This window comes from Amblyomma maculatum, chromosome 3 (genome assembly GCF_055883805.1).
Source record: "Amblyomma maculatum isolate TAMU_Amacu chromosome 3, ASM5588380v1, whole genome shotgun sequence".
Classification (NCBI taxonomy): Eukaryota; Metazoa; Arthropoda; class Arachnida; order Ixodida; family Ixodidae; genus Amblyomma; species Amblyomma maculatum.
In genome coordinates this window covers 37481396-37492714 of record NC_139346.1, presented here as the reverse complement: position 1 = coordinate 37492714, position 11319 = coordinate 37481396, and the positions used below count along the sequence as shown (strand labels likewise).

At 48.8% G+C, this 11319-nt stretch overlaps 1 protein-coding gene and 1 non-coding gene across 2 annotated transcripts; one reads left to right on the top strand and one right to left on the bottom strand.

Moving 5' to 3' along the window:
- Nucleotides 1–2752: 2752 nt before the first annotated feature.
- Nucleotides 2753–2824, top strand: TRNAA-AGC (transfer RNA alanine (anticodon AGC)). Its single transcript has one exon. It is a non-coding gene; the product is annotated as a tRNA-Ala (tRNA).
- A 5288-nt stretch (nt 2825–8112) lies between these two features.
- Nucleotides 8113–9214, bottom strand: LOC146194544 (uncharacterized). The gene has a single exon (XM_084596080.1). It carries the CDS (start codon nt 9203–9205, stop codon nt 8153–8155), a length of 1053 nt encoding a protein of 350 aa, XP_084452206.1. The 5' UTR covers nt 9206–9214; the 3' UTR covers nt 8113–8152.
- Between the last annotated feature and the right edge of the window lie 2105 nt (nt 9215–11319).

The window sequence follows — 11319 nt, the reverse complement described above, 5'->3', positions numbered from 1 at the left end:
CTTTCAAGACCGCTGAAATCACAAAGCACGCCTGTGCTTTGAAAGAGCTTAAAGTTAAGGGGCGACGATGCATTATTTTCGACCCTCAAGACCAGCAAGTCCGACTCCGACTTCACTGGATGCTCCACGGTGTCACTGACGATGATATCCGGACGGCTTTCGAACAATTCGGCAACGTAACCGAAGTCACCCGAGAACGATGGCGCGTCTCGAGTCGAGTGTAAACGAAAAGGCTCCACAACATGGTGGTTACTCCTGAAGTTGAAGACAGGGCTGAAGTTGAATGACCTTCCCCATCAACTGAGGGTAGCAGGCGAGTTGGCCCTCGTCGTAGTGCCCGGAAGGCCTATGCAATGTCTACGTCGCCATGACTCTGCACACGTGCGATGCGAGTGTAAAGTGCCGCGTTGCCGCGTTGCTCTCGCAGCCGGCGCTTTGGACACGCGGAAGTGGAGTGCGTGCGCACCTACACGGCGGCAACGGTACCAGCTATGAGTGAGAAGACGTCCGAGGACGGGATGGACGTTGCCAAGGCTGAAGAAGCAGCGAAGGGAACCCAAGACAACACGGGAGGTTCCGCAGTGCCAGATAATTTGGCGACATCGCATGGCAGGGATAAAGAGGTAAGCGCGGACACCAGTACTCAAGTGCCAGCGTCGGCTGTATCTGAGTCGTCCTTGAAAAATGACGTGTTCAGTCAAGGCGCCGCACAAAAGGAACCCCCAATGAGTGTCGGAAGTCACGGAAGTCGAAGCTCGGTCAACGAGCGCCGCTTGTGCGCCAAAGCGTCCGCATGCCGAGGCTGCCAACTGTGCTGAGAACTCTAGCAACATCGAGGCGCCACCAGCGAAAGCGACGCAGAGCCGACGACTATCGTTCAGGCCCCCACCTAATACCTCGGCAGACAGGAAAACCGTTGAAAAGCCTTAAAGCAAGTCGGGCCCACCACAAGTGATGGCAGTGGGACCTCTTGAGCTGTCTAGCGGCACGTTAGACGTGAAAGGTAAGGTGCCTTGCTGCCGGTGTCCTCCTTTTGCATTAAAATGGCGATGATACAGGTTGCTACAACGCCCGTGGGTTGGCAGGTAGAAGAAAACAAATCCAAGTACATCGCCTTTTGACAGAGCTACACACAGACGTGCTAACAGTTCAAGAAACTAAAGTGGAAGGGGAGGAGGCGACTGGGAGCATGGTGCAGCGTTTCACGTCAAGGTATGATGTGGCTGTTAGTCACGCGGTGGGTTGATCGGCTGGGTGCCTTCTGCTTGCTAGGCGGTTGCCAGGGCTGATAGTGCAGGCCGTGACTTCATCCGCATGTGGAAGGCTTATTGTCTGCGACGTCGTTTTTCACAATAGCGAATGGCGCGTTCTGTGTTTGTATGCAGCCAAAACTGTTTAAAAAAGGTTCAATTTTTTTTCACAAGCATGCATAAATATTTAAATTCAGAGAGGAAACGCATGGTGATGGGGGATTTTAATTGCGTGTTAAGCGCTAGAAACAAGACCTCAAAAGGTGCCTACAAAGACGCAAGCACTGACTGTTCGTCCCAGATGATTTGCGAATTTTCGCTCGAAGACGTTGCGGAGTGTTTGGTCGGCGCGCGCAGCGTGCTTTACACTCATTGCCAGCGATCCAGTCATGCGAGACTCGATCCGATTTATGTATCGTTGGATGCGATACCAAACTGTCAGAATTATGACGTTATCGCGATTTCGTTTTCCGATCACTGTCTTGTGAAGTGCAGTATTGGACCTAGAAATGAAAGCAAACATTTTTTCTGGGAACTCTGGAAGTTAAGTTCTAAAGTTTTAGATGACCAGATGTTATGCGAAACTATAGTAGAGAAGATAAAAGAAATGGAGCAGCGACCTAACAGCAACACTGGGGAGCAGTGGGAGTTATTTAAACAAGAAATAAAGATGAAAGCAATAGAAATAAGTAGTTGCATTCATCATAATAAAAAGCGAGAAGAGACAGGTCTAAGGTCAACACTAAACATGTTAGTTGCTCAGGAAAGCAAAGAGCCAGGGGTGTATAAAGATGACATCAAAAATATAAAACGAAAATAGAGTCAATGTATGAGGAACGATATCGTGAAGCGATCGTTCGAGCAAGGTTTGAAAGATTTACAGTTGGCGAGGCCCCCACTAAGCGGGCCCTCAGTCCTGAAAAAGCGCACTCGTCGAAACGAAATACTAGAAATAGAATGGAACGACAGCCGTTTGACAGATAAGAATGAGATAGCACGTGCGTTCTATGATTACTATCAGCAGCTATTCGCATTAAGGGACATTCAGTTGGAAAAACTTCAGGGGGTGCTTGTTTAATTACCCCGACGATTTAATTACCCCGTCAAGCTACCCAAGGGCAGCTTTTTTCTACGATTCCTCCATCTGTAGTTTTAGATGGGAAATAAACTTTGGCTTTGATTGCACAGTCTTTGGCGGTCCCGAATGGCGGGCTTCCACGTTGACCATGAAGCTCGCCCAGCAAGGCTCTACTTTCGCGAGTGTATGTACGCCTTTGTCCAAATGCATAAAGCGATGAGTGCTGTCCCAGCATGGGCGGTGAAGATTGAACCATTGACAGAGTTGAAAGACTTTGAACTCGACAACGTCAACCCCATTAGGGTTAACTGCTTTCGTTTTATCTGTGTCATATTTATGTGAACAACTCGAGCTGGAGTGTTCAGTTAAATTTCTGTGCAAACCTTGGTTCTGTGTATGACAGCCGGTAATAAATAATACAAAAAGAGGTGTAGCTCAGTGGTAGAGCACTCGCTTAGCATGTGAGAGGCCCCGGGTTCAAACCCCGGCACCTCCACGGATCGCCCCGTAACTTTTTTTTCGTTTCTCTCCAAATATTTGAAGAAGAGGGGTAAGTAGAAAGTTGCTAGAGATAAACTTCGAAATCGCAGCCTCAGAGGCTCCGATCGCAGAAGCGGTGCGTGTAAATGCGACACGTTGTGTCGTGAAACGAATTTCTGTTTAATTTGTCCATTACGAATGCAGTGAAACAATATTCAAAGGAGCAAGGACGATATCACCTGTCTGTCTGGGCATTCCACTTCCGGCTTCCGTGGGAGAGGGACGTGTGATGGCAAGCTCTGAGCATGCTTCGTTATCGGCCATGTCTGGTCGAGGATGCGGCGAACCACGTCCACCACCGAGCTATCGCATGGTTCTACCTACGTTTCCTTCGGGACAAGCAATGAAGACAACGGTTTTCCTTCACTGAGATATTCCGGCCGGCCTTATCGCATACAGGATTTTAGTGAGGCGTTGGAAAAGACCGGAAAAGATGGCTGGAATTGGACCCTTCTAAATGTCCATATCTGGATGCTGAAGATGAAGACTGAGGAAGCGAAGGAACGCCTGCTGACAGAAGGCGCACTCGAAGTGAAGAGACGCTACTGTGCGGTAATTGACCCGAACTTGCGTGAGTTGGTTTTCAGGGTGCACAGGGTGCCTTTGTACGTTTCGAGTGAATTGATGCAGAGGGCGTTTGAAGATTTTGGAGATGTGAAAGAAGTCACTCATGAGCAGTGGAATAACCCGGGTTTTGAAGAGGCCGAATCGACAACTTGGCTAGTAAAAATAGTGCTCAAAGAAGGGTTTTCAATCGATGATTTGCCCCACATGTACAAGTTTTACAGAGGGTTTGTGTTAGTGGTGGTGCCTGGATGGCCACCAATATGCTTAAGATGTAAGAAGACAGGCCACATTCGACGTGATTGCTGCACTCCGAGATGTAGCTCGTGTCATATCTTCGGGCACGACCGGGAGGGATGCGTCCGCACGTATGCCCGAGTGGCCACGGGTATTGTGCCCCCGCAAGACGACGGGAGCGAGTTGATCATGGACCAGAAGGAACTGGAGAGCGCTGGAGCCCTACCCCTACAGTATCCGGAGAGGGACCTGCTTTTCAACAGTCGGAGCACACTACCGGCGGAGGGAAGACGCAAGCTGGCGAACCTGCTGCAGAAACGACTGGAAACAGGGCGGAGGCTGCTGTGTCGTCGGACCAGACAACAGCGAAAGGCACTTCGAAAATCAGCGTCGCTGAGTCCCCGATGAATATGACAACCGCCTTCATGAAGAGACCTCGAGACTACGAAAAGGTACCAGCTACAGAACGGGAACTGCGTCGACTAAAAAAGCAGTGGAGGGTGGAGGGTGCTAAAAAAGGCAAACTAGCCTTATCGCAAACCTCGTTGCGGTCCTCGTCGCTCAATCGCGACAAGAGACTGAAGCAGTGAGCCTTTAGTCATTGTTTGTTAGCTTGGGTTGGAGTATGGCCTATTGGGAAAAAACCGCTAAAAGTGGGCACTATAAACGTCCGAGGGCTCGCTTCGAGACGGAATCAAGTGCAGTTGAACCGTTTGATGAGCGAACTAGATTTAGACATCATAGCCAAACAAGAAACAAAGGGTTGAGGATGAGCAGCAAACAGATTGATTGAGTGATTGAATGTCCTTTATTGAATGGGAAGGCTCATGGCCATGGATAGGGATAAATGGGAGTAGACAAACTTCATTGTTTAGGTCGTCACTCAAATCACATTGCTCTAATCAGGCCACTAAGTGAGCCATACATGGCAAATATCATCTGTGTGTTAGCATCAATTTCTAGAAGGGAACGGTAGTTCAGGCGGTAGGGTTTGATCTCGGAGCGTCCAGTAGACAACGCAGGGCAATCCCAGAGTAGAGATATGCCGCCGCGAGTTGAGTCGTACAGTGGGGGCACGTAATACTTTTCTCTGTATACTGACGCCAGCGGGCCATAATACGTGGCGTGTAAGCCGCATGGGCGATGAGCTTATTCAAAAATACTTCTTGACTTCGGGTGAGGTGGGTTCTTCTCGTAAAAGGTGGGTCTGGTGTGGCCACCTGCATGCGATGCTGACTGAGGCTACGAAGACTGGTCTGAGTATAGTGCATAAAGGCAAGAGAGGGGGTGAGTTGCCCACCCAAGGTCGAGTAAGGTTTAATCAAGGGGGTAGGGAAGTAAATGTGGCCAAGGCAGCCGCGGCGTGTGCCACCGCATTGCCACCTGATTCGTCCGAGTGACCTGGGGCAAGTGAATAGTGGCAGTTCTGGTCGCGAGTTCGTGGCGTTTAAGGATACGCTGTATGGCCGTAGCTGTTGTATTTTGTGAACCCGGAATAGCGATTTCCTTGTAAGCTTCATAGGAATCAGCAAGATTACGTATTGAAGCAGTTCCGGTGCAAGGCACTCCTGACAAGGCTCCCCAAATCGCGAGGAGTTCAGCATGAAGAGGGGTACCTCGAGGTAGGTGGCAGGCATAAGCGCCTGAAAGGGAAAGATTGTCATCGCATACCCAGCCCATATATGCAAATTCTCTTTTAATCGAGGCGATCGAAGCGTCAGTGTATATGTCAGTCGTATCAGGGATTCGCTCTTGTCGGTGATGGACAGCGAGGAGCTCTCGGGGAATGACAAAATCGCGGTTTATAGGTCGGCGATGGAGGCATGTGACTACTGGCATCTCTCAAGGGGGAAGAGATGCATATAAGGCTGGTGTTTTGTCGTTACGCTGTTCATCCCAGGCCAGCATGCGACGCCCTTGGACAGTGTTCTCTACACGTATTCGATGACGCGTCTGTGACTCGGTAACGATGACAGTGAGCGGTGCAAGAGCGGCCAAACGCTCAAGTTCGGCTATAGGAGTGTGCTTAGGTAGACCGGTAATAGTGCGTAGTGTTGCGCGATGAAAGCGGTCGGCCTTAGCGAAGTCAGTCTTCGACAGTTGGAGGACGGGTGTGCTATAGGCAAGTTGCAAGTGCTAGGAGGCGCCCCGTCTTTCGGACCTCTAGCGCCATCTGGGGAGTTGCTGCTCAAATGTGGCAGGATTACTTCCGCAGTCAGCGGCGCTCGCACTGCGTGTTTGAAACTCAGTGATGGCGGCAAACAACGTGCCAGTATTAATTTTAGCCGGGTTTCGGGAGCTACAAGAACTTGACAGCTTTTTTCGGGGAAAGAATTTGGAGAAGGGAAGGCTTCTATTTGAAGCGGGGCACGTTTACGACGTGAGGGAAATACTGGACTCGCACGGATCGGAGGTCACAGCTAGGTGCATTCCACAGACGAAAATCAACGGACCGGCGAGATGCGTGAAGCTCAGCGTAAGTACCTTCGTTTTACCGTGTGGACGAACGGAATTATAGAGGACATAATGCTTGCAGGTCGACGGCAGAAGACGAATCTTCGCAGGGAGCTGCGATTGCCGTGCGGGCATCGCAGGGAAATGCAAGCACGCCGCAGCAGTTGCCCTGTACGTATAAGACGGAAACTGCGACTCGAAAACCTCTCATCCACGATCGTGGGGCGTACCGGCGTCTCGTAAGGCATACCCGAGGCACTCTAACGTTGCTGTCCCCAAAAAAGAAAAAGGTGAGGAATGCTACCAGCTGTGTTTACTCCGGAAAACGTTTTCGCGCAGGTTGCTGTAAACTCGAGTCTTTTTTATGTTGCGATTTTTCAGTGCGTGCAAAGGAGGTTCCGCTGAACCATGTCACACAATATTTCGGTGACCTCAACTGCCCCTTAATTGATATGTTGAGCGCAGAAGAGTGTATGCCAGCTGAGCCCGCTACAACCCCTCCTCATAGCTCTGCGCAAGCCCTGGTGCTTTTTGAATGGGAGAGGATCGAGAAAGAGTTCCACTACTTTACTGCCATGCAGTGTGGAAACAAAATACTTCTTAAACGAGTTAACTTCCTAGAGAGTGTACAGAGTGTATCCTAGTGGACAGTACTTAAGTATTCGTATTTTTTTCTTCTCTAAGAGAACCTAATTGAAAAACAAAGATGTATTAACTGCTATTGTGTCTATTGTGTCTGGCTCGCAATGCCCCCTCTCCCCCCCTTTCCCTCAAAGGCTGTCGGGCCCGGAGCGACGAATTTATGAACGCTACGTCGCTGTGCCGCCTGAAGATGTGCCTGACCTATCAGCTAGGACGGCGCTTGATCGTAGTCTTTGGGCCAATGAAAGGTTTACGAGAATAACTGCTACAAAGGTAAAGAGAAGTATCTTGCAGCTTGATCAATTTTCTGACCCTGACACTGATTGCGCTAATACAGACGTAGTCTTTTCCCTGACTTTTGTCTTCTGCAGGCACACAGGATTCTGACCTGCTGTGAAAACCTCTACGAGCGTGCAAAGACCATTGTTACCGAGGTGCCGTACAATGGCTACCAGGTGCAGTATGGGCTGTTAAAGGAGCCATCAGCCCGTAAGGCGTTTGAAAAGAAGCCCAACGTGAATGTCGCCCAATTCGGTCTGGTGGCTTGTCCTGGAGAGCCGTGGCTTGCGTGCTCCCCCGACGGCATTTTCAGGTAATCACTTTTATCGGGTTGTTCTTCCAAATAGAAAGTTTAACTTTCAGGGATGAAGACGGCAGCGCAGTGCTACTTGAAATCAAGTGTCCATTCTCAAGAAGACAACAGAGCTTGACCAAGAGACCCTTGCTGAAATACCTGTGCGGTGAAGGCATTCTGGATTTAAGACGCAGACATTCGTATTTCACACAAATACAAATCTGCTTACATGTGCTAGGCTTGCAGTGCTGCTACTTTTATGTACACACAGAAGTGGACTCACTCACAATCCAAGTAAAAAGAAATGATGAGTTCCTGTCGTCTGCAGTTCCCAAGCTGCGAAACTTTTATTTTGAGCACTTTCTCAGGGCATTGCATGAATGTACAGACATGTGATGTGTTTACTCAATTTAGTATTGTTCATGGATGGATGGAAACAACTTTATTTAATAAAAAAAAAAGAAAAAGTCTTCCAGGGTGGTCCCCTACTAGTCCAGGAGTCCGCGGGCTTTTGCTTCACATAGAGCCCGATCTACCAGCCATTTCTGACCGGCAGGTTGAGCTGTCCGCAAAGCAGCCTCCCAGGAAGTAAAGGTAGGTGTAGAGGCAGTATCCTTTTACAAGTGTCGCCATCCCATCACCAACAGAGACCAGGAAACAGTGCCTAATAATGAGAACTGCTTTATTTAATTTGTACCCTTTTAATACAGTGACATGTAAAGCCTCATATATGTCGCAGTAAGGGCAGTCATTTTGACCCTTCTTGTGTATATAAAAAACGTGCAATAAATTTTTTTCCCCTTTTCAGCCTCATTATTTCGGTGGCTTGGAAAAAATGGGCGTCTTCAGGTTTGTTAGCACTGCTAGTACATGAAGAATCTCATCAGCATAGCCAGTCAGCTCATGTGGTATCCTGCGTGTAATGATATCAAAAATTTTCAGCCTCTGAATCACTCTTTCTACATGAATGCGCACGGAGGCGGTTTCATATGTGGCATCCACCTCAGACTCCGTGAATTGTGGGCTGGTAGCAAAAGGTGGCATCACCAACGTTGCATCCTGCGAGCCAACACCTGTTTTTATGCCTGGAAATCCTTTATCAGCTAAGACGACATCTCCTGGTTCAAGAAGAGACAAAAAACCTGATTCAACTGTTATCGTAGTATCACTAGTTCGACCTCCAAACCCCTTTGAAAGAAAAGTTATAAGGCCATTCGGAGCTATTCCAACAAGGTACTTGATGGTGTTCCTTCCTTTGTAGTCCGAATGCCACAGGTTTTGTTTTTCAATTCCTGGAGGCACTTCAGTTTCAAGTTCAGTGCAATCTACAACAACTCTGCATTTTGGATAGTGTACTTTGAAGCATGGAGGTAATGTGGCCAGAACGGCTCTTTGTGATGGCCAGTATAACCATTTCCTTGTTGCAGCATGGATGTTTACAAGTAGACCCTTGAAGATGCGAGAGGCCGTTGTTTTGTGGACGCCAAAAAGAACAGCGAGAACAGAAAATGGCAGCCCTAGTTTAAGTTTGATCAGAAATAACCGAATCTTGTTCTCACTGGACAGCTCATTCATCTTCCTTGGAGCAGGTGGCAGTATGCTTAACAGCAGATCAAATAATGAAACATTAATTGCTGTCAGCGCATGAAAGGCGTTTTCATCGTGTTGAAGAGATCTGAACCCCGCGAAGAAAGGCTCTTTGCACGCCGGTCCAGTGCTTTTGTCCGAAAGGCCCGGACTGCATGAGCTGCCCAAGCTTGTGCTGCACACTTCTTTGTGACTTATGTAGGATGAAGCATTTCCATCGCACAACTCTGATAGAAATGTGAAGTTCACGCTGAAAGTAACATTGCAGTCTTCAGTCATTGTTGAGGCCTGAAACCAGCATTTTAAAACCAGCTTAGCACACCAGTCAAATTAAATGCAATGAAAAGCACCAATTACATGCAGTAAACTTTTGCTTACATCCACACGATGTGTGTCATCTGCAGACTGGCTACCGACGGAGGCCACTACGTCGTCAATGTAAGGCGGGCAGTCTGAGATCTGTGGTTCCGGGCTTGAGACACACCCTGTTTGTTGATTGTCATAACTGGATATCTGTCGCTCCTCCTGCATCTTTTGCTTCTGGCGCTTTCTTCTTCTGGCAAAAAAAAAGACTTCGTCGCTTCGCATTTGTGGGTAGTCACAGCGAAACAATATTGGTTCACTAAAGCACCACGATCACGCAACCAAATCAACAGTCAATGCACAAAATGAGGTGGCATTAGCCACACTACCTCCAGCTGAGGGCAAATTCAAAAAATATATGCTCAACCTCGTATAGCGATCGCTTGACAGAGGCCCACTCGTCGCTTTATATGCAGCGGGAAATATTGACGGGTGGTAAGCAGGGTGGCCTTCTTCATTAGATTTCACACCACCGACGAAATGTTTGCTGCATATCCTGCTATGCACTGCAGGTCTCCAGTTGCTGCCGTCATTGCTGTAAAAGCAACACATTCATCGTTAACGCACTTGGAATATTGCCGGAACATAAAACAGCTTACTTCTGCCGTCGGACGAGCGTGATCCAGCGGTGACGCCGTTCTATGTCATACGGTCGGCTCGGAAACCTATAAAACTTCGTTCCTGGTTAGTTGGTGTACGCGCTGTTGCAGCCCACGACGCAGCAGTTCGTGTTGCATTTCGGCATTGTTCCGAAAAGGCAACAGCTAAGCGCCAAACAGTGCCCCAAAAGGCTTTCCGAACGCCAGCGGGCCGATCGTATCCTTCCGAGTGTGCGCTCGCCGCCGTGAGGGGCGCCCTAGTCGGCGCGGGAACGACGTTCGCTACGAGCCTATAGAGTGTTTTTCCAACCACCGCTGCTCGGGCCATCGCACGGCAGGCATGTTGCCGCGCACCGCCGTGCCGATTGGACAGGCGACAAATTGTGTATAGCAGCTGGCCAAAGGCATTGTAGCTGATGAACCCATTGCTGGAGACTGTTGCAGCTTGAGGTTGGCAGGCCAAAAATGCGCATTTGCCCATTTGAGGAGGTGATGTTGTTGCCTCCGATGTGAAGATGGATCTGCATACTGAGGTTGGTTTTATGGTTTCCGTCGATACTAATCAATTCTGTTTTATGTGGTGCGAGTTCGAGGCCAATTTTGGTTAGTGTATCTTCAAGACAAAAAAGGGCCACCTGAAGTTCGGTCTGCATAGAATATTTGAGTAATCAGCTGCCTCAGTTCAGACGGTAATATCATCGGCATATAAGCGAATCTTGCGCTTGTGGTGATTTCCAGATTCTCGGCGACGCGTGTTATGGCCAAGTTGAACAATATGGGTCCGAGAATGGAGCCTTGAGGTACATACCTATCCAAGTAATAGGTTTTCGGCACCCATCCTAGAGCTTTGCCATGTAGCTGAATAGGTCTAGATATAAAAAAACTGCGGATCCTGATTTAGGCACGAGTACTAGGAAAGCGTTTGGCGAGTTCCTCCAGGATAATCTCATGGCGAACATTGTCAAAGGATTTGTGTATATCGACAGCCAGGGTATAGTCACGTGGCGCTTTACGATGAGCTCTGTTCAGAACTATTCGCAAAAGCCAAAGGCAGTCATGCTTTCCGAGGTTAGGGCGGAAGCCGGCTTGAGCTGGATGAAATACAGGACTGACGTATTCAATGTAGTGACTAATTCGGGTATGCAGCAGGCGCTCAATGATTTTACAGGGATGTGAAGTCTGGGCGATTGGACGCAAATTACTAGGAAGTCGAGGGTTTTTGCCAGGTTTAGGGATAGGAAGAATAAGAGAAAGCCTGAGATTATCCGGTACCGTTCCGGTCTCCCAGTAAAAATTAATGATGTCGAGAAGGGCGTCCTGGGCTGCCGAGTCGAGATTGCGAAGCTCTTGCCAACTGACTCGGTCATGCCCGGGTGTGGCGCGAGCTCGGCCTCTTCCGAGGGCTGCTTGCAGTTCTCCCTTTGAGAATGG

What these genes read in the sequence shown, in the direction of transcription:
- LOC146194544 (XM_084596080.1), bottom strand. Translation starts at nt 9,205, where the DNA reads ATGACTGAAGACTGCAATGTTACTTTCAGCGTGAACTTCACATTTCTA.